General features: G+C 40.9%; 3 protein-coding genes across 6 annotated transcripts; all 3 read right to left on the bottom strand.

The window, feature by feature from the left end:
- Window positions 1–229: 229 nt before the first annotated feature.
- LOC131444858 (probable histone deacetylase 1-B) lies at window positions 230–4,439 on the bottom strand. 2 transcript variants are annotated; one of them, XM_058615542.1, is made up of 14 exons: window positions 4,284–4,439; window positions 3,474–3,586; window positions 2,941–3,058; window positions 2,772–2,846; window positions 2,537–2,675; window positions 2,272–2,413; window positions 2,097–2,189; window positions 1,901–2,009; window positions 1,678–1,818; window positions 1,297–1,405; window positions 1,079–1,209; window positions 812–982; window positions 659–710; window positions 230–568 (listed from the first exon to the last, which is right to left on the bottom strand). In XM_058615542.1, exons 1-14 carry the CDS (start codon window positions 4,333–4,335, stop codon window positions 541–543), a joined length of 1,473 nt encoding a protein of 490 aa, XP_058471525.1. In that variant the 5' UTR covers window positions 4,336–4,439; the 3' UTR covers window positions 230–540. The 2 variants fall into 2 exon arrangements, with proteins under 2 accessions (XP_058471525.1, XP_058471526.1); XM_058615543.1 differs by having other exon boundaries at window positions 830–982.
- Window positions 4,440–5,756: 1,317 nt separating this feature from the next.
- Window positions 5,757–26,101, bottom strand: lck (LCK proto-oncogene, Src family tyrosine kinase). 3 transcript variants are annotated; one of them, XM_058615170.1, is made up of 14 exons: window positions 26,011–26,101; window positions 20,391–20,467; window positions 17,837–17,949; window positions 17,325–17,385; window positions 16,115–16,205; window positions 14,859–14,957; window positions 14,613–14,716; window positions 13,563–13,712; window positions 13,315–13,467; window positions 12,012–12,191; window positions 9,620–9,696; window positions 6,904–7,057; window positions 6,381–6,512; window positions 5,757–6,283 (listed from the first exon to the last, which is right to left on the bottom strand). In XM_058615170.1, exons 2-14 carry the CDS (start codon window positions 20,440–20,442, stop codon window positions 6,090–6,092), a joined length of 1,560 nt encoding a protein of 519 aa, XP_058471153.1. In that variant the 5' UTR covers window positions 20,443–20,467; window positions 26,011–26,101; the 3' UTR covers window positions 5,757–6,089. The 3 variants fall into 3 exon arrangements, with proteins under 3 accessions (XP_058471153.1, XP_058471154.1, XP_058471155.1); XM_058615171.1 differs by having other exon boundaries at window positions 20,391–20,464; XM_058615172.1 differs by lacking the exons at window positions 20,391–20,467; window positions 26,011–26,101 and adding an exon at window positions 19,653–20,184.
- fam167b (family with sequence similarity 167 member B) lies at window positions 21,842–26,094 on the bottom strand. Its single transcript, XM_058615174.1, has 3 exons — window positions 26,011–26,094; window positions 24,464–24,748; window positions 21,842–22,880 (listed from the first exon to the last, which is right to left on the bottom strand). The coding sequence occupies exons 1-3, from the start codon at window positions 26,092–26,094 to the stop codon at window positions 22,617–22,619; spliced, it is 633 nt and encodes a 210-aa protein (XP_058471157.1). The 3' UTR covers window positions 21,842–22,616.
- Window positions 26,102–26,600: the final 499 nt, after the last annotated feature.

Genomic DNA, 26,600 nt, shown 5'->3' with positions numbered 1-26,600 from the left:
CTAAAATATAAGCATGAAACCGACATTGTGACATGTTAGAAGTAAATAAGTTGAGAAAACCCTCTTGTCCATTACTGGTGGAAGAACAATGGCACAAATGTTATGAAAGAAAAGGATCTATGGTACAAACATGCTTCAACTACATATTCAAAAAGGCTAAAGTGGGGCTGAAAGACAATAAAGAAAAAAATCTATGATTTAAATAAATTAAATCAAATGTATAAAAGCGTACGTTTACTAGGCAAATTTATTTTTTTTACAGAGTAGTTTCAAAAGATTCAGAACAACAACAAAAAAAAACAACAAGAAAGTATTAAAAAAAACAGCCAGTTTGACTTGAAGTCCATAAACAGCAAAGTTGAAAAGTTATCCTAGAAAAACATGTTCGGCTCCTCGTGACATTTCAGAGGAGTTAGGATGTGACGTTACAAAAGAACAGTCCTTCACTGGTTTCCAAAGCCACAGACTGGAACATTCATCTTAAAAAAAAATGGGATCTGGTCTGATCAGCTGCACTGGCATCATCGAGTGGCTACGACCTCAAGGAGTCTTGGATTCCTCTTTTGGCCTAAAAGGAGCCGGAGAGCGAGGACATCATTAATGCTGCTGGGAAACATGCTCAACATAATATATATTATTATTATGTTTTTGTTCTCACTTGGATGTGTCCATTTTCTCTTCCTCCGGCACTTTCTCCTCTACTTTGACTTCTGTTTTTTTAAAAAAAAAGCCACAAGATTAAAAATGATCTCTTTATTTATTTGAAAAAGTTAAGTGAGATGAAATAATAATAAAAAAATCAAATAGATACCTTTTGTTTCCTCCTCACCTTTCTTCTCCTTTTCTTCTCCCTCTTTCTCGCCCTCGGTTTTAACTCGCTTGGCTTTCTTGAAGCTGGCTGCGTTCCTGCGACCTCCTTCACCTTCGTCCTCAGAGTCAGAGAACTCTTCCTCACACGCTATCCTCTTGTCATGAGCGCGGACTGCAGATTATCAGAGGACAGGGTTTGAATAAAACACATCGCTCGAAGCTTTTTTATACGATGGACTGCATGATAATGAAGAGGAGAGTTCATTACTGGAGATGCGTTTGTTGGGATCGTCTTCCTCCTCGTCTCCACTGTCCTCCTGCACAGCATCTTCAGGAATAGCCTGCATCTGCACTCCTGGTGCATGAGGCAGCATACGCAGGTTTTCAAACAAGCGCTGCCTGGAAGACACACGTAAAAGTGACTTTAACTGCTGCTGAAATGGCTGAAAACGGGGATGAATCTGAATGAAACGGCCATGGACTCACTTAATCTTCTCCAGGTAGTCGTTGGTGTTCTGGTTGGTCATGTTGGAGGGGCTGATATGCAGCTTGAAGTCAGGCCCAAAGTACTCAAAGTAGTCATTGTATGGAAGCTCTGTGGAGTGAAGCAGCATTTTCAGTTTTTAAAACCTTTAAAAAACAACAACTTTGAACTGTTTAAGTGGTGTGGTTTTGTAACAAAGCAGCAAGTTCTTTGTTATTATGATGAATTAATTGCAGGTCAAATGTCAAAGGTCATGACATTTGCAGACATTTGTCTTACTCAAAGAACGGTTATTATATTCAGATATTGGCCCATCATCAAACTCTTTTTCTAAGTCAATAATCAACAGCTTAAATTCACATTCTGTGGTAATAAACACTCACCATTGGGGATGGGGGAATCAAGTGCTACAGCGGTTTCATACGTCCAGCAGCGAGCCACGTTGCGGATGGTGTAGCCGCCTCCGCCCAGCATCAGCAGGGGCAGGTTGAAGCTTTTCATGTACTCCACACACTTGGCATGACCTGAGCACAAATAATAAATCATTTTTAACTTGGATCGAGACAGTTACAGACCTCTGCTAGTACTAAAATGTGCGTATGTTACCTTTGATGGTGAGGTTAAAGCAGCCGAGTCTGTCTCCTGACAGAGAATCAGCTCCACATTGCAGAACCACTGCACTGGGCTGGTACATTTCCATCACCTTAGCCATGATCTACGCACAAAAACAAACACACAGCCACTTTCATATATGTCTGATCCTCAAATATAGCAATACAAATAAAAGGATTTGTTTACTCACAGGTTTGAATATGGCTTCATACGACTCATCGTCGATCCCATCCCTCAGTGGATAATTCACGGCATAATATTTGCCCTTCCCAGCACCAATGTCCTGCACACGGATGTCAAATCATTGTATTACAAACTGTGACAAACGTGGCTTTTATGTACATATTTGAAAAAGAAAGGCTTACTCTCAGGTCGCCGGTGCCAGGGAAGTACTCTCCGTACTTGTGGAAGGAAACGGTCATGACGCGGTCGGTGGTGTAGAAGGCCTCCTCCACACCATCTCCATGATGGATGTCAATATCTATGTACAGGACTCTCTGGTGGTATCTGGGAAAGAGGGAAAACGTTCTTGATGTTCTGCATTTTCATCCAACCAACAGCGCAGGGTACAACATACCCAGGAAAAACACATCTGTGCTCGTAAATGTGTGATATGATGTTTGTACTCACTTCAGTAATTCCAGAATGGCCAGTACAATGTCGTTGACGTAGCAAAATCCAGAGGCCTCGGACTTCTTGGCGTGATGCAGACCCCCAGCCCAGTTGATAGCGATGTCTGTCTGCTGTTTGTTCAACTTCACAGCACCAGCTGCACCACGGTGAGGAGGAAACGGTTAGATTTGATGAAACAGGTTAACCCTAACCCTGAGGCAATTGTCTGAGCAGCAATGAAACAAAAACTTACCAATAGAGCCTCCTCCAGAGAGCTGGCAGAACTCAAATAACCCATCAAACACAGGACAGTCCTCACCGACATTAACTGCAAAACAGCACAGAACGGAGCACAGATCAGCACTAATGTCATAAAGTTTGATGAACTTTATCTACGTGGTCATGCTTTGAGTCGGACTCACATCTCTGCATTTGTTTGCTGTACTCCGACATGTTGTCCGGTCGGATTGAACGCAGGAATTTGATGTAATCGTCACTGTGATACTTGGTCATCTCCTCCCCGCTGGCTTTGTGGGGACGCTGTAACACGACAAGACGTCAAATTAGCTTCCGAGACACAGAGAAAAAACAAGTCATCTAACATCTGTCCTGAGAGATATGATCACAAGTGGACTTTGTTGTTATAATAGGTACAACTGTTCACAGCTGGCTTTAACGCAATCAGATTTCACACTCGTGCTGCTGTGACATAAAATAAGTGTTGTGATGAGTGTTAAAATTGTCACGGTGGCTACAAATGAATGACTTAAGAAAGAAAAAACCCTTTCAGTTCACTGTGAAAGTGTAGTGGGTCTGTGGATGGATTGTGTTAGATTGTGTCTCTCTGTGACTATAGACTTGAGCAGATGCATTCAGACCACTTGTGATTGGATCCCCGAGGACGGATGTTAAACCCTGTCTGAGCTGGATTGTGGTATCTTGATATTAAACATACATAGATCTCCATCTTTCTGTAGAGGCCATAGTTGAGCAAAAGGTTGTGTGTCATGCGGATCCTGTGGGGCTTCATGGGATGTCCCTGTCCATAGTAATAGTTCCCAACATCACCTATCATGAGAACAAATAAAAAAAACACACCGCGTTGGGTTATTGACTTACATCACAATTCTGCAAACAATGAGTAAACGTAACGTAAACGAGTTTTTCACATCCACGTAATTAAAAAGTACACTATGCTGCAGTAACCGGACCGTTCACTCTTTTAAGTCAAAGTCTACTATAACACTTCCATTTAAAACTAAGTACAAACTACCCGCGTGCAAATAAAATAGAGTCTCTATCGTTTAAACACAAATATTAGTCTAAAACTGGACTTTTCATGGCGCTACCTGCCGGTCTGTGAAGGCAGCGGCGACATGAGCCATTTTGATGTTAGCTTAGTGCTGGTGTTAATTGTAGCGTCAATGAGGTACTTCCATTGTTAGCACGCTAGCGGCTAGTGATGTGAAACCATCTAGTTTACGTGTTTACGTGTTTGGAGATAAACACACTCGCTGCGTCATTATAATAAAACCGGCGCGTTTACTAAATCAGACCAGTGTTATCACTCCGTGTGTGTGTGAGTGTATGTGTGAGTCAGACTGACGAAAAGCCGCTCGATACTACAGCTAGCTGGCTAGGTGCTAGGCTAGCGTGCCTAGTCTGAGCGAGCGGCGGAACAAGCTGCGACCTTTGTTGGCGCAAAGTGTCGGAGCTCAGCGGTGAAAGAGTTCCCTGGTTCAAAATCAGCCTCGCGAATACTCACCGTCATAGTAGTAGCAAACTTTTTTCTTTGTTCCTTGAGAAGTGAGCGCCATTTTGCTCTTTTTTGGCCGTCTTTTCTCCACTCACGCTGCAGAGACAACGACCACAAGAGGCGGAGATTTGTATCTAATTGTCGGGTGCTCTCAACAGGGGGCGACAAACTCCACCCTGCACAGCCATTGGTCGTTGGTGGCCCTGGACTGAGAACAACTCTATTATCACTGTCGTAAGGTTACGTTTAAAGGAACCTAAAGAAGTTACAGTCACTTTTTTATAACAGAGTAATCGTTTGGTCCATAAAATGTCACATTTATTATTATTATTGTTGTTGTTATTATTATTTCTCAAACCAGGAAATGACAATGTTCTCAAATGTCTTGTTTTTGTCCACAAACCAAAATTATCCTTTGTTCTATGGAGCAAAGAAACGCTGAAAGCTGAAAAATCGCAGAATCTGGTTTTAATTCTTAAGAAAACACTTAAACTGAATAATCGATTATAAAAAAATAGTAAGTATTAGTATACTTATCTAGTATAAGTATTAAAACATATTTTATACATTTCTGATATAGTATGTTTTGGAAGTAAAAGTAAAAGCAATAAAAAAGTGAGGAATTAGGATTGAGCCATGGTGGCTCAGTGGAAGGCTGTGGGTTCAATTCCTGGATCTACTCGTCTATATGTGTCCTTAAGCAAAGACACTTAACCCCATGTTGATGTGTATGAATGGGTGAATTGCAAAACTGTAGTATAAATAAAGCAGCTCATCAAGACTAAAAAAGCTCTACTTAGATACAGACCATAATACCAACTCTTCTTCTGATTTTATTTGCTAGTAATGAGTGACAAAGATAGTTAGAGGAAATGTAGGGGAGTAAAAGTACGCAGTTTATTTAGGAAATGAAGTAGAGTAAAAGTAAAAGTTCATAGGAGTAAGAATTATAGGAGTACAGTACAGATATGTGATTTTTGTACTTTTATACAGTAACAAATTATTTGTACTTTGTTATATTATAACACTGGGTTTAGGTTTAAAGTTTTTAATCTGTCTAAACAAACAGCAATAATAGAACTAGTTTGTGGTTAAAGACATCACTTTAACACTGTTACCAATTTAGCTTCTTTCTTTCTGTAAAATGTCTCTGTAACTTGGTGCTCTGCACTGTCCTCTAGAGGAAATGTTGTGTAATGGCCATATCAATGTAAAAGACACACAGAGGTATGTAGAGCAGCGATGGAGTATAAATGCGCCTTAAAACTTTTATGTACCCACCCCGTTCTTCAAAGAACGTCTGCCTGCCTGTTTGTCCTTCTAAACGTCATATCCTACTGTTTTTACACACAGACATCATGCTGAATATCACTCGTAAGCTTTAAACACAAACGCCACATATGAGATTTTGCTGTGTTAGGAAACAGAACGTTTGTTCTCTGTGGTTCGGTCAACAAACAACATCCAAGAAAAGCTTTTGACTGTGAGTAAAAGCATCTGAAAACATTTATTAACCTGCAAATGTGAGACACAACTGAAGCCATTTGACAGTATTTACACCTCAGGAACAAGCACCAGGAGAGCAGCTACTACTTCAGTGACATTAACTAGTCTCCAGTTTATTCAAGCAGCTTAATGATCGCCCTCTGTTGGTGGTTATTCAGTGATCCAGCTCACATGGAATCATATCATACAGTCTGTAAGAGGGCACTTCAGGATACACAGGAGTTATTCATAAAAGTAACAGTAATGACAAACATTAAGTATAGTTTGAGTATATTTGTGGATGAATGTCTTTGTGGCCCCTCAGGGTCATTAATGGTACTGTCTCTCTGTGGCAGTGAAGAAATCCTCCAGAACGCTCCTCAGGTACTCAAAGGTGGGCCTGTCCTCGGGGCTCTCTTTCCAGCACTCGTCCATAACGTTATAAAGCCCGTCCGAACAGTTATCTGGCTTTGGCATCCTGTAGCCCCGCTCCAGGTTCTGGATCACTTCTGGGTTGGACATACCTGCACAACACGAGATCACAGTGGGCCCTTGATATGACATCTTGTGTCTAAATAATCTTGCAATAGTGCTGCACGAGTACAGTGAAGGATCATGTACCTGGGTACGGTATGCGTCCATATGTCACTATTTCTGTGAGGAGGATACCAAAGGACCACACGTCTGATTTTATGGAGAAGGTGCCGTAGTTAATAGCTTCCGGAGCGGTCCATTTGATGGGGAACTTTGCACCTATGGACACAGGGGAAAACTATAACATTCATATATGATAGAGGAAGCATTTGTGTGTATACACAGAGGGAGTGCAGGGGTAAGTATGAATGAAACTTCTCGCGTTTGCTCGTTTGTCGCACTTCAGAACTGTTTTGCAGCCGCCTCGCTTTACTTTAGACAACGTCGCTGTTGCCTACGTCTGTCTTGACATAAAACAAATCACTTCCTGTGCAGAGTGGGAACGACACCTGTGACACGAGAACTAACCGCTGCAGTCGTGTGTGAACTCGTTTGAAAATGGTGTGAATGTAGCAGACCTTTGTTAGTATTTAAAAGACACACGATACAGTTATAACACCATGACCTTAAAATAAAAATAAACATAAACATACATGATCTCAGCTGTTACCTTCTCTGGCCGTGTATTCGTTGTCCTCGATGAGTCTCGCGAGTCCAAAGTCAGCAATCTTACAGATGAGTTCATGAGACACCAGGATGTTGGCAGCTCGCAGGTCTCGGTGAATGTAATTCCTCTGCTCAATAAAGGCCATGCCATCAGCCACCTGCAGGGGGCAGCACATCATCAGACAAGCCATCTTTGTGTGTGTGTGTGTGTTCTTAAGAACCTTTTCTGGCATCACCACTGGTCCGAATGAGGCAGACCCTCATTTCTGAGGAAGTGTAGAGCTAAGATTTGAATTGTGGTTCAGTTAAGGATAAGATAAGGCATTAGATTGTTTAGGAAGAGTTTAGGAAGAGACCTACAAAGGATAGTTGTACAAACCTGTGTGTGTGGAAAAACCTATCTTTGTGGGGACATTTTGTCTGGGTTCCACAAATTTAAAGGGCTTCTTCAGGGTTAAGACCTGGGTTATGGTTTAGAACTGGGTTTAGGTTAAGGGGCTATACATTATGTCAATGTGTCCTCACTAAGATATTAAAACAAGTTTGTGTGTGTGCGTTATATTTGTTACCACTTTAGAATCTTTTCTGGCATAAACACTGACCTTGTCAGGACCAGTAATCCTAATGGAGGGTTAGTCATTAACTGGTTATCGTTAAGGTTAATGATACTGCTTTGTTTAGGCTGAGTGTGTGTGTGTGTACAGGTATTACTAATGTTGTGGGGACAAAAAGTAAGTCACCATAACGTAAATGATTACATTTTAAGGTGAAGATATGTTTTAAGGTTAGGTTGAGGGTGAGGATTAGGATTAGGATTAGGACAGTAGTAATTACGGTTAATGTTAGAGTAAGTCTCCAGGAAATGAATGTAAGTCAACGCAATGTCCTCAAGTAAACCTGTGTGTGTGTGTGTGAGTTGGACTAATGAACAGTGAAATTCCCAAACCAGGGAGTTTACCACTTCCTCAGGTCACCTTCTTATACTCTATTACCTCTGTGCTCTGCCTCCACCCAGGCTCCACTTCCTGATTCCAAAACCTGTATTCCTGTCTTTTTTCATTTCCCGTTCCTGTCTTTACAGAACCACACAACTGCCTTATGACTCTGATTCAACTGAAAACTTTCAGATATACGTTTGCCTCTGATGTATTCAGTATATGGGGGGAAATATGGGGGAGATGACTGCATCGGGGAACTATAGTGTCAGCGTTTTGTGGCCATTTCTGCAAAATTCCACACCCACAGATGCTTGGTATCTGTATCACGAGTGTTACTTTATCTGTGTTTGATATATCACACACAAAAGAATGTAACACACAGTTGTGATGGGACCGCAGGATCTTGTCAGAAACCTGAGATATACATATGTTGTTGACGTATGGTATTTCACAAACTCATACAACCTAACACCTCTTCACTCTCTCATTCATGTGACTGTGGAGAGAATCTGTGCAGACAAAGTTTCCAGTGCTGCAACACAAAAAAAACATTAAATCCCATTAATCATTTAGATTTTATGGGACATCACATGAAGGTTAAGGTTTCTTGCTTTCGAAGGTTTACACCACAGATGCCAACAGTGCGTGTCGACTGGCTTCACTGCATGGCTCTTTCCCCACAGGGCTCTGCAGAGACTCGACGTCTCTCTGAGTCAAAGTCTGTGGCGTCTGAGGATTTGCCTGCTCCAAATGAATCATCTTTTGTCTTGCTGGGAAACGTCAATCTGTCTTTCTGCGGGTTGTATTTTCCATTCCCTAACCTATAGCTCCTTTAATCGCGTGTGACAGTGGAAATAGTCGACCGAGGCGAGATCTGTAATTATTAATGAATAGTAATTGGTCGGAAAGTTCGACCTTTAATGATATACTGTGCTCATTGGCTTTGTTGTTTATGTTTGTAAGCAGAAAGTGAATGAGCATCTGGTTTGGCTATAGCTTAGCTTATCTTAGCATTCAGACTGGAAACAGTGCTGGCTGAGTTCCAGATGTTCAACACTCTCACTTAAACTTGCACTCTGCGCTAACAGGACCAAGTGTCACTGGTGGGCACATAACAAAGAAAATAATCAAGATATTTCTCAACTCAGGGGAGTATATTTTTCAAAAATACTCCCCCTATTCTAATAATACAAAGCTAAATGCTGTGTTCCTTTAAACTAAGAAAAGGTCGTCCTCTAAAGAGGATTTATTGGCTAAAATTGAATGTCCTACCCATACAGTAAGTATGTTAGTACATGTGTAAAACCGCTTTAAAATAAATAAGAAAATACACGTTTTAAAGAATTATGACACTTATTCTTATAAACTGGTCCTTTAAATTGTGTAATGTTGTGACTTTCATAGTAATAAATAGTTTTACTAACAGTCAATAGTCTGTGAGGTACATGTGTCCTGAAATAGTCACTTTACTTAAGCTAGACTTAATTTGTGAATCAATACAAGCATTGCCTTTATTTGACTGCGTGCTAATAATGGTGTTGTATTTCTCCCATGTCTAGACTGACATAAATCACATTACACACACCTGCACGCACACACACACACACACAGCTGTGTTGCTAGACTAGTGTTGAGTGTAAGCCTCGTTAAAGCAGCGGCCCCTTTCCATGTCCAAGAGGAGGATCATGCTGGGATTATGAGAAATTAAAGAATAAATGGAAGGATATCTGCTTGAACATTGAGCAAGTAAAAAAAAAAAAAAAAAAAAAAATAGATGCTTGCCTGAGCTGCCATGTCTATGAGAATGTTCATGGCCACACTGCTTCCCTCTGTTGTTTTCAGGTAATCCACGAGGCTTCCTGTAAGACATCACATGCATGGCTTCAGAAAAACAAAGATTCCTGTTTTTCTTCCTAACAGGTTCTATTTCTGCAAATATTATTTACGTTTATTATTTTGAGTGTATTTTAAGATGCTTTTTCAAGGAAGAACAATAAAAAACAATGGAAAACGACATGAACTGGAAAACAAAAGTGAGATCTTTCCTTCACAATTCCCCACAGACATAAATAGACGCAGTTGGACCAAGAATAGCAGCTGAAATCAGGGAACACAACACGGTGAGGAAGTACACGATGCATCACTCAAGGCTGATGCACAGTCTCTGACAGCAGAGCTCGATTAAGACGAGACAACACCTCTGCACACGGGCCGGCCAAGGCAGACTAAAGGAAATGCTGCAAGACAAATGAATGGGGCAGGAAATAGGAGGCAGAAGTCCCAAAGACTGTGTTTGAAGTCTGTGCTCTTTGTCAGGGTCACAAAGGGAAGCTGCAGTGACGCGCCGGTTATTTTCCATCTTTCCTGTTCTCTGATAATAAAAGAGGAGACAAAGTGAAAAGATGGGATCTCCGAGCCATCCTTTTTCTTGACAACAGAGGCGACGACTGTGTCCCGTCCACACGTGGATGCCAGACAAAGAGGCAGCCTCATGTCGGAGCAGTGCTGGTGGTTTACAGGCCGCTATAATAAGACGAGCATACAAAGGCCCTCCTTTCATTTCAGCTGCAAGGCTGTTTGTTGTTGTTGTGTTTGAGACAACGTCCTTCTATGCATTTTGTCAGCGTTCCACACATTGAAGAGGAGTACAAAGTCCCTTCAGGTTCAAGTTCTGTGTTTATAATGCAATGTGATAAGATTAGATTAGACTTTATTGATCCCACACGGGGAAATTCTCACGTTGCAGCAGTTTAAAAGGACAGAGAATAGAAATAAAATAGAAGTAGAACAAAAAAAATCCAACAGTTTCTGAAAGCTGAGAAGTTGCACGTCAAAGCCTACGTGTGGTTATTACGGTAATTTCACTCTCGCTGTTGCAGGAAGCCGGCGAATCAGAGAGGAAAGAGTTGGATGTGAAAAATGTGAACAAATTTTAAATATGTTTTACACTGCTCAAATTTCAAATTTAACACACAAAATCTGGTGTTCATGAACAACTACAGTGTGTTTTAAATAAAACTTTGTTTTTCCTTCATTTTAAATTGTTAACGTGCAGTAAATTGTAAAATAACTCCCAGATATTGAAAGTTATTCTGGAAAAATTTTGCAAAAACACTAACTCACCCTTTTTTTAAAATAAGCGAAGTTAAAATAAGCAAATAAAAAGTCCAGATGGACGTTTTGAGGCTTAGGTGTTATAGAGTGAGTGATCAATGGATCATGATAGACATGTTATCAGCTTTATGGAGGTTGTAATAGATGATTTGCAGTCAATTTGCATTCACTTAGTTGAGTCAGAAGAGACATTATCAGTTTGTGTCTTACTGCACTGTTGTGGTGTGTGCATGTGTCCATGCATGTGCCCAATAAACCCTCTGGAAAGCATCCAGCTCTCATCAGGGGTCGCAGTGAACAATAACACGTTGAATCACCCTCTCCTGTTTTCACACCTCTAATCTCAGACTGGCCAGGAGAGACTTCCTCTTCAGTGAGTAAACACCAGCCTGTGAGGGCTTGGTCCAAATAAAAAAAAAAAAGAAGGAAAGAAAGAAAAAAGGTGAAAGTTCATGTTTGGTTTGAAACATTTTAACGTGGAAGAGTGACTGCAGCAGAGTCATGAGGAGAAGCTGAAAATAGCCTATCGCAGGCCGAGCCACTCGAGTGAGGCAGCGCTCATGACGTTCTGCCGCTCCCTTATCTGGAGTTTTACCGTGCAGCTGCGTGCATGTGCAGTCACACAGCTGACGATTACACCGCGCAGCAATGAGCGTCTCGTATCATCACCGATATCAAACGGCAGGCGTGGCTCTGTGATTAAAAGACGCTCGGGCTGCTTCACATGAGTCACCGGAGCGAAGAAGAATACGCGTGAAAAGCTTGTGAAAGGCTTGAAGGCCTTTGTTGAAGCATGTTCTCATAGTCAAGAGTCTGATAACAGATCGACATGTTTGATCCTGAATGCTTATAACACGCGCAGTGTTAGTTTCAGGTTATCCTTTTTACACAGGCTTAGGCATATTTCCTTTGCTCAGACAGAATATAAAAAGCCAGTGTAATTACAGGGGGATTTTGTTTCTTTTTTTTTTATTCTCTTTTCAATGAACACTCATTTCATGGAAATACCCAGTAATGATTTCAGTAATATCTCCATGCTTGAAACACATGCTCAACCTACCATTTTCCATGTACTCTGTCACAATATAGATGGGCTCCTGGGTCACCACGGCAAAGAGGCGCACCAGGCGAGGATGCTGCAAGTTCTTCATCATGTTGGCCTCAGCCAGGAAGGCTTCCACTGACATTGTGCCCATCTTCAGGTTCTTAATGGCCACTTTCCTGTCATTGTTGTAGATGCCTGCAAGCACACGGTCACACAGACGTCAGGGAGATAAAGTATAGTGATACTGATATCTGGGATTTGGACCCAATTGCACAACTCGGGAGACAAAGTGAATTTTATTTATTTTCAAAGTGCAACAAAAGAGGGAAAAACTAACTAACTAACTAACTTCTTATGTGTTGTTGAGTCAGGATTGCGATTTATTTTATATCACATTTTTAGTCTTGATAAAGTGATAAAGTAGCAATAATTGTGCATAAGTCACAAAAATAGACGAACTGTGACGTATTTCCAAATTTCACAAATTCAATCCCGATTTTAGACATTTTGATTACTTTTTGCTCAGGTGTGTTATATAGGTGTGGATATATATATTGAACATTCTTATAACCTCTATATAAACTGTATGTTTAAACATAGTAATGGAAAAAAGCAGCCAAAATGCTCTGTGTTCTAAGGGTTAATAAAATTCTAATATAATTCTTTTGGATTCACATGCACACAAACAGGATGTCGCTGCATCTTTCCTTACACGCTATATTAAATAAAACCATCGCTAACCAGTTTTCCCGTCCCATCATGTAATGAAAACACAGGCTCACGACACGACAGTCTCTCCCATTATTCAAATATGTCCGTGAGCCAAAGTTTGGACGGAGACACGCAAACAAAATGGCAAAATCTACATGCGAGACGATCTTGTAAATAAAGAGCGGCTGAGAAACGAGGCAGTGTTTAGCTCTGATACAGCGCTTCGTCTGGGATGTTTTAAACGGTGCCACTGACAAGCCGATGGAAAATAGACGGCACAAAAATCTCTCCTATTGAATAATAAACATTTAGACTTCTTGTTTAATGTAAGACTCTGCAGCCACAATGGACATCACATGTTTAGAGACAATGCTTCCAAACTAATTATCTCACAGAAAAGGTAGATTTGTGCGGTTAGAAATGATGTTGTGTAACGTGGTTAATGCCTCGCATCAGTCTCCAGTCAGGCAGCTCAGACAAGTCTATAATTAAAGACTTGTTCATGCAGACGCTGCAGAAAAGCCTTGGTTAAAGCCTTTCTGGCAGAAACACAGTCAAGTCCACAACTGAGCCCGTGCTAAATGGTTTAATCTGCTCCGTTACCCACCCATCCAGACTTCTCCAAACTGCCCTGCTCCGAGTCTGCGCTCCAGCTTCAGGGACTCGCGAGGAATCTCCCACTCGTCCTGCCACCAGGGCTTCTGCGGGGCCCTCGACTGACACGGCTTCACTAACTTTGTGCACAGTCCGCCTGCATCACCTGGACGGCAGAGAGGGAGAGAGAGAGGAGACAAGGGTTAAAGATCCAGCCTTACACAATCTTTAAGATCAGACCTAAAGAGGCCGTGTACGTACGTGAATGATGCTGGACCAGCTCCTTCAGAGAGATAAAGGAGATCTTGGCCGTGATATAGAAGCCGCCGTTGTCCAGGTTGCGGATCCTGTAGTGCTTGACTCCTTCACCTGTGTTGTGGTCCAAGTCTCTGATTGACAAGGAGTAGGACCCTACAGCAGAGAGGAGGCACAAGCTTCAGTCACAGAGGCCCTGAAACTCCCCGCCATCAATTTCATGCAGCTCGCCATTTAATAATCAAGTTATAATGAGTTATGTCTGTATGATTTATGTTCATATTGTGAAGTATTTATCGTTCCATATCAAAACAAACACTTTTATTTTGAAATGCCGTGAAATAAAGTCATAAATATTATTTTTTATTTGTCTTTTACACATTAATTATGTGTGCCACGCCTATAACTGAGTCATGACTGCAGCAGGAGTGTGAATTTTGTCATTAACTGTTGACTCCACACCTCATGGGAACAAAAAAAGGGTGTTTATGATGTTGATTATCTCAGTTTAGCATGTTAGCGTGGTATGATTTTTTGGGAAACTGGCCGTGAATGATGAGGATAGGTGAGTGATGAGGACAGGTGAAGGACAGGTGAATTGGTGTTAAGTCAGAAAGTTAAAGCATTTGTGACCTTTGACCCATGTTGACTGAGATAATGTGAGATTTGTGTTCCCTTGTCCTTTTTGCAACAACACAAGACAGAACTGTGTTAAAAAAAAGTAACTAAGTAACTTTTACTCTGAGTACATTTTAAACAAGTTACTTTTTGACTTTAACTTGAGCACATTTTTAGAACAGTACTTTTACTTGAGTAGTATATTTCTAAGTGAAAGAGCGGAAGTTGGAATCAGTGAGTAATTACAAGACTGAGATAGATCGAAGCATGAGCTCACTCGTGTGGTAATTACACCCATGTATTACAGTTTGTATTGTTTGTTTGGTTGATGTTTGATGTTTGAAAACCGACAATCCCATTTTCCACTGAATAGCCTGTCGTGCCAAACACAAAGTTGCAGACAAAGGTGTCTCCTTTAGTCAAAGCTTTGATGCTCACCTGCGCTTGTCTCGCTCTCTCGGATCAGGAAGGAGCCTTGCGTGTTCCCAGGAGCGAGGAGGAGCCTCATGGCTTCGTTTCTAGAGATGTTCTTGAAGAACCACCTGCAGTGCACACACAAACACGCACGCACACACACACACACACATTTGACTTCACCACTTCCCGTTCCCCAGGGACCCAAGCATGCACTCTGTGAGATGAGATGGTGTTGTATATTTTTTTATAGTTTCCTGTTTGACGTACGGTTCAGTCTCCACTGTTGTCATAGCAACAAAGTTGTGAGGGATGTAGCCCTGCTGGCCCGTGGTGAGTGACTCCGCCAAGAACCACTCCGGGTCGTTCCTGCATGGACGTCAAAAGAGACAAAACAACGACACCAGCGCGAGTTCAGTTACAGCTCTGTGAATTTCCCTTACAGCCGTCCAGAAACCCTTTTATACGACTCTGTAATGAAACCTATACGTCCAGAAATCCGTCTCAAAGAGGCCCCCAAAGGCAAAGGAGCTTCTTTGCAATGTAAACGATCAGCGTATGAAATGAACCGCATATATCTGGTCTCACATGGCACTGTACGAGACTGAGACTGTGAAGTTTATCAGGAACAACACAGAAATAAGAAGTGAATTATATTTTTATTTCATTTGTCACAGTAATAACCAGGAATTGGGAAATACGCGTTGTGATTAAAGGTGCAGTGTGTTAGAATTAGTGATGCATAAAGATGACTCCTTTCCCAAGTGCAACAGAGAGGATGTTGTTCTTTTCTTGTTTGTGGAGTAAGCTCGGTTTGTCTGCTCATGATCATGACGTCTGAAGTACTGATGAAAGGCTTATTCCTGTAGAATCTAATAATAATAATAATAATAATTATAATAATTATAACTCCTACTTTCTGTTACACACCGGACCTTATTTAGTCATGTACTTTATCACGTACCCAGGGACTGCACATTTAGCATTATAGTAGCTGAATGTAACTTTACATTTTGTCACATATACTGTATATAATGTTACCTTTTCATTTTACCATCAGTTAAATTAAAACCTCATGATTATTGGTTTGTGTTTCCTGTCCTTACAATGTTTCCTTTTCAAACCCATAAAAGTAATCACATGGCTGTTTTTTTAAGTGTTGACAGGAAAGAAAGAAAGAAAGAGAGAGACAGAGAGAGAGGGAGAGAGAGAGGGAGAGAGAGAGGGAGGAAACATGGGGTGAGAACATGTCAAACTTGTATAACAGCTATCTTCCTGGACAAAATTTGTTTGGAAGTGTTGTCCCTGTTGTGCACCTGGATGACGTGGGTTTATTTTAGAGGATGTAAAATAATGGCCAAACAAACAGCCGGTGAAGATGCACCGGGGCTATCTTGTGCTGCAAACACCTCTCTCTGACACTTTTCACAGGAAGTGGTGTGGCGACTGAAATGTTCTTATGCCTCGGTGGAAGCAGCTTTACCAGATTTCACTTCAGTGCTGTGTTGTGTTTGTCAGCCACTCACTTGTTGAGGATTTTGAGTTTGTCTCCCTTCTCAAAGCCCAGGTCGCCATCATGGGTGGGTTCATAGCTGTAGATGGCCACCACGAGGTTGTCTGCAAGAGAAATGCATGCATTCATTCATTCATCTTCTACCGCTTGATCGTCACATGAGGGTCGTGGGGTCTAATTTGAATAAATAGTTATGTTTTAGTCGCAAAGAAGGAGATAGACATTTTCATTCCACCTTTTGAGAGATAAAGGTTTCAGGTTCAGAGTCCAAGTCACAGAAGGAACAACAAGGATTTGTATAGCTAACAATGACTCGCTTTTTTACCCGAGAACAGAAATATAACACTGCAAGAGAGGAAAGGTGATACGGAGCATGGTGGGGGGATGTGGAGCCCCTGAAGCAGCACACAGGTAAACACCTATACAATTTAAATTCTCTCTAAATAAAGAAAAGAGAAAAGAAAAGACAGCATTATTTTACTGACAAAAGAAAAAGTAGGTCCTGCACAGACATTATACAAATAAACTAACAATCCAAACTGTTGCAAAAAGGTCATAAATATACGAGCAAATTCCTACAGAGACGAATCAATTTGATTATTTATTAAAATCTTGTAAAAGACGCCTGACTGAGCACAACAGCAGGACATGCGGCGTCAAAACCAGCATGAATACATCTGTGGACGGATTCAAATGCATAGTACGTATGTTAAATATTATAATTAATGGACTTTACGGATGTTACAGTGTCAACACTGCACAGCTGCACATGCCGATAGCAACCATTGTGTTTTTCATAGTGTAGTAAAGTTGTGTCACATATTATGGCACAGGTGTCAAACTCAAGGCCCGTGAGATAATATGTCTTTTCTGCTTTTTTCCCACTGATTTACTGATTAGCACCACACTTATCAAGTTAACTCAAATTAAATGTGGACTTTGAAAACACAGAGCCGGAACCAGAGGGGGGGTTATAATGGGGCTCAGCCAATAGCAAATAATTGGCTAAGATACATGTGACTACAGGTCTGTTTGTGATGTTCTACTGAAATACAGCGGAGGAAATCAGGCAAGACAGATGGAAATGGACAATGGAAAATGATTTGTTCTTATTTGACCTCATCCGGCCCTCAAATTGGGCCCAGTTTTTAATTTTGGCCCCCTCTATTATTGTGGTATAGAGACACAGAAACACACACAAAAATATCCTTTATCTCATTTACCTGGTAAAGGTGATGTAGGAGGCGAATGCTGTGACGCATATGGAATCAGCTGATCTGTGTACTGGGTTTCCAGAGAGAGATTTCAGGAGAAGAAGTGCAATGAGTTAACATGGAAACAGCACAGTTTGTCAAAATGAAAAAAAGAATAAAAAATTCATAATAAAAGGGTTAGGGTTAGGGTCTCTGTGTCCTGCAGCACATATAGGTGCTTTTGTCCTGTGTATTTCCAAACTAAAGGTCCATGTGATGACGCACAGAGAGAAAACAAACAACTTTTATGACACGTACAAGAGAAGAGACCACTACTACGCCCACTGTTAAACTGTAAAACACGAGCGTGGTCAGGTCATTGTGCGTGTGGTCATTCACTGTCAGCCACAGAAAACCTACAGTATTCAGACCAAGCTGCACACAAGCACTGCGATGTGGTCAAAGACACATAATGTGTACATATAAATTAATATATTATCATGATAATAATAATAATAATAATAATAATGGTAATAACTTACTGGATTACATGACTGGGGAGGTATAGGACAGTTGCAGTGTTCACAGATTTCATCCAGGTTCTCAATCCAGTCGGTGTCCGAAAAATCTGAACTGCAGCTACATCCCATTTTTTCTGCAGTGGAGATTTTTCAAGCGGTTTAAGATAAGATAAGATAAGATAAGATAAGATAAGATAAGATAGTCCTTTATTTGTCCCGCAGTGGGGAAATTGGGGGAAAGACAGTAAAGATGAAAATAATAAATTATAAACATGCATTACAAAAAAAAGTACACTATATAAAGATATTAACAAAAACAAGTTAAAATAGAATGTAGAATGTAGACAGTTTCCAGAATATGGACTTGATATTTAGAGTATAAACAAAGGTTGAACATGGGAAATGATATAGGTATATTTCACTAATGTAAATGTACAGTTTATTGCACGAGTAGCCTTTCTGTTAAGGCATTCATAATAATGACTCAATTCCACGGGAATATAACTCACCATTTTTTATTTGGAATATAAGGCCTCGCCGTGGTATCGATCTACGGTTATTTTCAAAGTGTTGGATTTTGAGTAACAAAAATAAATAAATGAAAGCGTTTTAATGTTTGTAGTCGCAGCTAAATACACAAAAAGTTTTTTTCCCCCTCTTGATATCGTATGTGACTGACGGCATCGCCTCAAAATGGTGGCTTTTTCAACCTCCTTCTTCCTGCACAGACGTGCAACACTCAACTACACAACCATCAGCAGAACTTTCTGTGCTGCAAATAATCCCGGGCTCGTACGTGCGCCGACTCTGGTGTAGACTTTGATTCGTGGGCTCTTTATAAAACTGTACCAAATACTAATCTGGTACAATCCGACGTTGGCACGTGCTTTGTATTGTATTGTCGTGCGCTGCACAGAGCGGCCTTTCTAAAGCTCGCTTGAGGCCCAACATTGGAGCTCTCACAGCGCAGGGGTCAGTGTGCTAATCGCAGCAGCCGTCCGTCCCGTGAGGATCAGAGCCGTGAGAAAAGTCTGGAGAGGCCTGACCTGGTAATAAGTGAAACCCCTCTCGCCCCCTTTCTATTTAAATGATCAGCACTCCTACGACTTGTGTTCTGTACTCGGGGAGTCACACAAACAAAGTCAGCATTTTCCACTGAGGGGCTGCCCTCTGCTTTTTAAGGGTTGCAGCTGAAATACTTTCAGTATGTTCATCGTGAGTGAGATAAGACTGAACAAAGACATCTGACTGAACGCACCAATGTTGGCAGTGAAGCCTCTTGGTTAATAATTATAATTATTATAATAATAACAATAATAATAATTTTTATTTTAACATCCAATAAAAAGAATCAACTCTACAGGAAAGGAAAATATGACATATGTTGTGAATTTTCCTTTTGTGGCATCACAAGTATTTATTTCCTCATGTAAAGTATTTGCATTTCACATCCTGTTGCTTTAATTTAACACAAATGTTCTATTTCAATCACACACTTTGTAATCCATTACAATAACAAAGCTTAACTTATTTTCTAAGTTATTGTTTTCTTAGGTTTGATCAGCACGGACAACAAAACAGCCAGTATTTGTACAAAATGAAGTGAAGACAAAGACTAAGTTAGGCTTCACATGAGATAACACGTTATATCTGCACATGGTTTTTGTTCCATTCTGGTTTTAATGTTCAGAATATTTCAAAACCATCTTTTTTCCATTCATTGTATGTAGGGTATTTGTTGTAACACACACAGTATAATTATAATAATAATAATTTTAATGATGACAGGAAAATAATATTTTTTTTAACTTGAAAGAATCACAAGTTTGAAACTCACCGTGTGAAATATGAAACCGTCTCTTTAAGCGTCCAACAACGTCAGACATCAGCTGTCGCCACAGAAATATTCTGAATTAAATGGTCATTTTCCACATTTTTTCCTTTTTAAATAAAGAGATATTTCACTTTAAGTGAGTTTCTCACTGCCAGAGCTTAGAGGTGTGAGGATGTCATCATCCGCTTCTCTTATTATAACTAACCCACTGCTAGGTAAGTTCTGATGTGGCATCTGTAGCATGTACACACACACACACAACCACACACGCACACACAGAGTTTCCTGTCGTTGAAAGGTTGAGGGTTGCTCTGCAGACTTATAACAGGTGCTTATACTTTGCAGCTGTGTGTGAGCAGAAGGGAACGTTACAGGCTCCATGGTAAAGAGGTCAGGACAGCACCTCAGCCCAGACGTGAACGTTCCAGCGCAGTTAGGAAAAGGAGGCTTTGCTCGACTGAGACGCTCGTTTGTGAATCTTGTTTCAAGAGTCAGATGAAGTGTCAACACAACAAAGGCTATTTCTGTCCCTCAGACTTGTGGTTTGTGTTATTCTGTGGCCAGTCCACCCTTTTTAAAATAGACCTTTGGTGTGTTATGTTATGATAAATTTATGAGTGAGGTGATGAGCAATCAGATAAATGCATCTCTGTTGAATGGAGGCCAAACTGTGGTCACATTAATCCCACGAGAGGAGACAAGAAATCACATGTATATGTCAGACGATGGCGCCCCACGAACCTGAGCGTTTTCCACTGCGCTCTGACGACGATTCTCTCACTGTGGACCACATCTCTTCTTCTTGTGGTGAATGGCTGCTGCAACAGAGCACACGCCGGCAGGAAGTCAGTCCAAACATTACAGGAAGTGCAGAGAAATATGTGCTCAGACGACTCTCATGGCAAAAAGATGCGTCTCGCTTGCGGTGAAAGCCGCCAGAGTTTGTGCGTTCGGAACCTTTGAGCAAGTACTTTCACTTTTTCCCAGAGAGTGGACTGTTGCAGAGGCCTTTTCTTTGTTTGTTACTGAGCTGATTTCAATACGACAACATAAGAGGGCACATATTCAACACGCACTCATGATGTAGTGACAGTGTCTTTGCCGTATTTGGAGCGTGTGACAGTTTGCGATGGTAATACCGTCGCCCTACAGCTGTGACTGTATCCAAATGTGGCTGGAAATCACTTTCTCTTACGCAATCAGATTGAGATGCTATCAATGAGCAGAACATTTTCCAGACCCAACTACCTCCCGCCTCACAATCCAGGTGTTGGCCTCCTTCCTTCATGTGAGCGAGTGCACACTAGGGCTCTTTGCTTGCTGCGAATCTCTGCTTGTGTACATAAACGGTATTTAACTAACTCATATATCACGCACTATCTTCCATCTAAAACCGCTCTCTGCTCATATTATGTGCTATAATGTGGGGAAAAGGTCAAAGGAAAAGCTTTTCAGCACAGAATACAGCCTGAAGGTGTCATAGCACTCTCCATATAACGCTTCTTTACAATATCATGGTGTCACGTCACGCCTTTGCACGGAGATCACACTCAGGGCCTCGCTGAAGCATATTCAGTTTCCTTGTTCGACTAATTATCTCTCGACAATGTCTGTGGTTCTGCACACGCCTCCAGGGAGGCGTTCATGCAGTACGTCTCATAAGTCTCGTGGGAAAGGAAAGAATAGATTTACTGTGCATGGACGGATGACATGGTGCGGACCATGAAGGAGCATTAACCCAAAGATTAGCGGATTGTACAATTTGTCTTTAAAAACTTTAAAGTTTATTCCAAGGAAATACAACTTAGAACTCAAAATTCATATACAGTATATACACAGATTATTCATGTCATCATTTCACACAATATCAACAAGAGAAACGTCTACATGTGACAAATCATTTTACAGCAGAAGACATTTGGTCACTGCTCAGCGACGTGGAGCAGCCTCCTGAGTCCTGTCACTGCAGTGGTGTCTGCTGTGTGAGAAGAAGACGAGTCTCTCACTTCCTCTCTGCTTTGTTTTACTGATGAGCAACTGGAATGCGTTACTTCAAATTTAATGGAAGGGGAAAACTGTTGCTGAACATTGTTTTTTAATGTGAAGGGGCTGGAATAGATCAGACATGCCAGCTTTAAATGTCTTTTTATATATTATTATTATTTCAGTTGAAGGTATATTTAATGGTGTGGTTGTATGACGTACTAACACTTTTACTCTTTGGCTTTCAACCCAATATGAGAAGTTGGTTTTATCTTTTCTTTTTCATTCTTACTTGTATGTTTTATTGTTTGTTCTTAGGTCTATTAGGTCTCATGTTTTTATATTTTATTTATCTCTGATGTACAGCACTTTGTTTTCAGCTGTTGTTGTTTTTAAAGTGCCTTATAAATAAAGTTGGATTGGATTAGATTGGACCATATCTCTAATTTTACATTCTTTTATTAAACTGAAAACCTTAGCAATTTTACATTTACAAGTTTACATTTGCGGCCGCAGGTTGCTGATCCTCTGTTGACAGTGTCGTTTGTTTGCTTGTTTGCGTTTACCTCAGTGAACGAGTAAAGGGCTGTTGTCTAATGGCGAGGTAACATGGTAAACATATCCTCATGATATTCAAAGCATGTGTAGATTTTTATCAGGTGAGGCCTAAAAGCACACTTGTCTATGTGTCAGTATCTTATACTTCCCAAACCCTAACTACCATTGACCTAAATCAGTCTATTCTACTTGGGTTCACATTAAACTGTGTAACTACAGTGCAGACTCTATCCAGCAAGAGGGTGTGCTGGCATTAAGGGAGTGTTCATATACAGGTCTGCACACAGAAGCTTCCTCGTGCATGTCGTTATTTTCATTTTGACTGCTGGCACTGGTATCTGGCACTCCAGATCTTCAGAGGAGGAAATAACCTGGTGATAATGTGTCCATACAAGCACAGAGGCAGTGATGAAATGCAGAGAGAGTTTAACACAGTGAGAAGCGTCTGGAGTTGATGTTCATCTTGGTGAGGCCCAGGTGTTTCAGTGGGGTGGACAGAGCGAAGGCGGCCTTCATGGGGATGTCACACAGCAGGTCCGACTCCTCGTCGCACTCCTCCAGCTCGTACGACGCGTCGTCCAGCATCTCCTTGTGGCGGTCGCACACCTGCTCCACTTTGAGCCGGTGGATCTCCGCGCGCAGACCGATCAGCTGACGGGCCAGACGGTTGTCCTGCACCTGCATCTCCCGCTGAGGAGGCAGCAGAGGGTTAGACGAGTGTGAACTATGTGGATTTATGACATTTATTATCTCCACCAAAGCTGTCATCTTTACAGAGATCATGAATAAAATTCTCCTGAAGCCAAAACACGGCATTAGTTTCTAGTGACCCTAACCCTTCTTATAATAATATTCTATTAATACACTGCAAACATCCATATTATTCTTGCTACTATTATAATGTAACTGCTACGACATTGCACATATCTGGACATGTTTATTCATACATTGCTCATATTACGCAGCCATATTTATAATAAGGTAAGGTATGTTTTTAATTCATATTACTCTAAACCACCTTCTGTACCAACTGTCAATACTTGAATACCCAATTGTACTTTTCTGCACTTCTGGTTAGACGCAAACTGCATTTCTTTGTACTCTGCACAATGACAATAAAGTTGAATCTAATCTAATCTAGTGTCATTCTTCAATAGAACATGACAATTTGTACATTTTGTAAATGATGTTCCCAATAAACGGAAAATAGACAATAAAGCACCACAGTGTTATTGACAGCTGGTATCGTCCCACAGAAGCCTGGTTGCATGTGACGCCGATGAAGTTGCAAAGGCATCACAACTGTTCAGATTCTTACCACCAATTGCCACATGTCTGTTTATTTATCATGGTTATGAGCAGCATAATGCAAAAAGTTAACAACATATTTTGATTCCATTTTCCGGGCATGCACTCTAGGTTGTGGCTGAAGGAGGAGATGATTGTGATCCATACACAGACACTGGCAGAGGTTTGCACTCCCTGACTGTTTTAATCCCAGTTTAATCTGCTCATTAGAGGGTGTTAATCACTGACTTGTGCAATATATGGGCAGCAAGAGCCTGCACGACTCTGAGCGAACAGACTTTCAAGTTGTTTCAAAACTGTGTTGTTATTTAGACTAGCAGGACTGCATGAGGTCACTGTGGTGATGCCTTGAATTAAAGTGTGGCCGCTGATGCAGAGCAAATTACTGACACATGAAACCTTTTAAGATGATTGTGTTTTTGTAGCAGTGTCTGCTCTGTTTACGTAAAACGTTATAAAATTATTTTGATCAAATGTTCCAAATGATCCAGATACAGGATTCAGTTTACCTTCAGTTTTTTTTTTAAATTACAATAACTTCTAGAATGTCAGTATTGCTTAAAAACAAACAAACATGTAATTATACTTCAGTGTTACTGTGTATTTTGGTCAATATCTGGATCGAGAACCAGATTTGAAGCGTATTGAAAATGCTGACTCTAAACTAATACATTTGTCAAAAAAAAACAAAGCTGATAATTATTCATTTGTTTTATTCGTTTTTTTATTTTGTGTTATTGGATTTTTGCTTTTATTTTAATTCCATTCAAGGCTAGGACTAACGATTATTTTCACAATCAATTAACCTGCAGATTATTTTCTCGATTAATCGAATACTCGTTTGGTCACTAAAATGTCAGACAGTGATGAAAAATGTTGATCAGTGTTGACCAAACGTGGAAATGATGATGTTCTCAAATGTCAGTTTCACAGTTGGTGAAATAAAGTCATAAAGCAACACTTACCAGCTCTTTTCTCAGAAACTCCAACGCGTCATCGATGGTGTCAAAGCCGCAGATGTTGCGCACAACCAGCTGTGAGTTCTCGTTGCGCAGAATGACCGCGGGTCCCGCACCGTCTGCACCGGCGGAGCAGTTGTCCTTCCACGGTCCGCTCTGGAGCCGCTCCTGCCACTCCAGATACGACGGTCTGCGCGTCTGCAGCTTCAGCTTCTCCGTGAGCGCTTTGACGCTGTCCAGGTCCTCGGTGTTTCCCTCACAGGACTCATCTCCACTCTCTGTGTGATCCATCTGTCCACGGACGCGCAGTCAGTGAGAGGACGCAGTGGACGCGCAGTCAGTGAGAGGACGCAATGGACACGCAGTCAGTGGACAGTCACGAGGATCCACGGAAGTTTTGTACTCAGGTTTTAGAGCGCAACAGGTTTTTGAAGGAAAACTCTCCCTTATGTGAGAGAGTGACCGCCCATTCCACACACACACACACACACAAAGGAGGGAGGCATAACACATGGGACACCTGATGATTCCCAAACTGTGGGCCGCGGCCTCCTAGTGGGCCGTGACGGTACTGCAGGCCGGCTCATTCAATATAAATCCATCCATCCGTTATCTACCGCTTAAATTAATATAATACGTTTTTATTTCAGGGCCCCACGGTTGGTGTAGTAGTTCACACTGTTGCCTTTGCAGCAAGAAGACCTGGGTTCAAGACGTGGTCGGAACAAGGACCTTTCTGCATGCGAGTTTGCATGTTCTCCTTCTCCAGTTTAGGTCAATTGGACACTCTAAATTGACCGTAGGTGTGAGAGTGGATGGTTGTTTGTCTCTATATGTATAAAATGAAGTGGACTGATTATTATTATTTTTATTTATCACCATGTTCACAGAAAAGCTAAAATATATGTTATTGATTCTCTTTTGTGTTGATCAGTCATGGTTTAAAGTTTGGCTGATGCCTGAGAGGATTTTCAGATTTCAAAGTGTGTTCACTGTGTCACCTAAAAATTATTTCTAAATTAACTTTTTTTTATTGACACAAACAGTTGACATAACAACAGTGTAGAACAGAATGCCCCACCTTCAGGTAAAAAGTCATTAGAATGTGTGTAAATCAACAACAATGCAACATTGAAGCAAAAAAGATAATCATAAACAAAATAATCTAAATATGAATAGTGAAGTCCTGTTGTATGTTGAAATAAAAAGAGCATATTAATATGTGAATAACACACATTTTACTTGACATATTTAAATATCTTAATTTCTTTTTCTCTCTAGCAGAACAAATTATATATACATGTTTTAATTCATTTGATACATTGTAGAATGTTTTGCAGCCCACCTGCAGTACCTCCAGTGCCCACAAGTGGGCCACAGCCCACACTTTAGGAAGCACTGGTGCAATAATGTGTTACAAGCATTTTAGAATCAGAATTTTGCACACAGAAATCAGTGATAGTGAATTTGACCTCTGCATTTAACCCATCCTTCATTTTTTATATCAGTATACACACACAAACTGGGTGTAGGAGCAGGGGGGCAGCACTTACCTGCACCTGAGGAGTGGTGTACCATCCTGGGAATAGAACCAGCAACACCTTGGTTAGAAGCCCAGTTCCTTTCCTCTTGGCCATGTTGAGCTGTTTAAGTGTTCACAGAAAGTTTAATACAGTTTAGCACAGTGTGAATCTGCAATCAAACCATCAAACTTAACTGATACAGCACTTTTTATTCACAAAGACACCACTCTCACTCTCTCTCTCTCTCTAACACACAAACACACACATTTTGACACAAATGTTTTAAATCACATTTGTTACTGAGTAAAAAAAAATGTTGGCCTGAATTAAAAAAGTAAAATAAATAAATAAATCACACATCGGAACGATGAGGACAGAGAGGACAGGTGAATTAATGAAGGTAATTAAGGAACTTTATAAGGTTTAGTGTTGCTTTGTTTAGGTTGTAATCAGTGTGCATGTGTGTGTGTGTGCTCCCATCTTGTGGTCATTTATTGTAAAACAAACACATCAGTGCTCTCTCTCTCTCTCTCTCTCCCCACAGTTCAAACTTTTTTACCAGCAACATAGTGACACATGTTAGTGTCTCAGGAAGCGAGCACTTCCGTTTTCGGTCAACC

The sequence above is a fragment of the Solea solea genome, chromosome 18 (genome assembly GCF_958295425.1).
Source record: "Solea solea chromosome 18, fSolSol10.1, whole genome shotgun sequence".
Lineage (NCBI taxonomy): Eukaryota > Metazoa > Chordata > Actinopteri > Pleuronectiformes > Soleidae > Solea > Solea solea.
The sequence above is the reverse complement of the archived record's forward strand: the minus strand, read 5'-3'. Positions and strand labels throughout refer to the sequence as shown.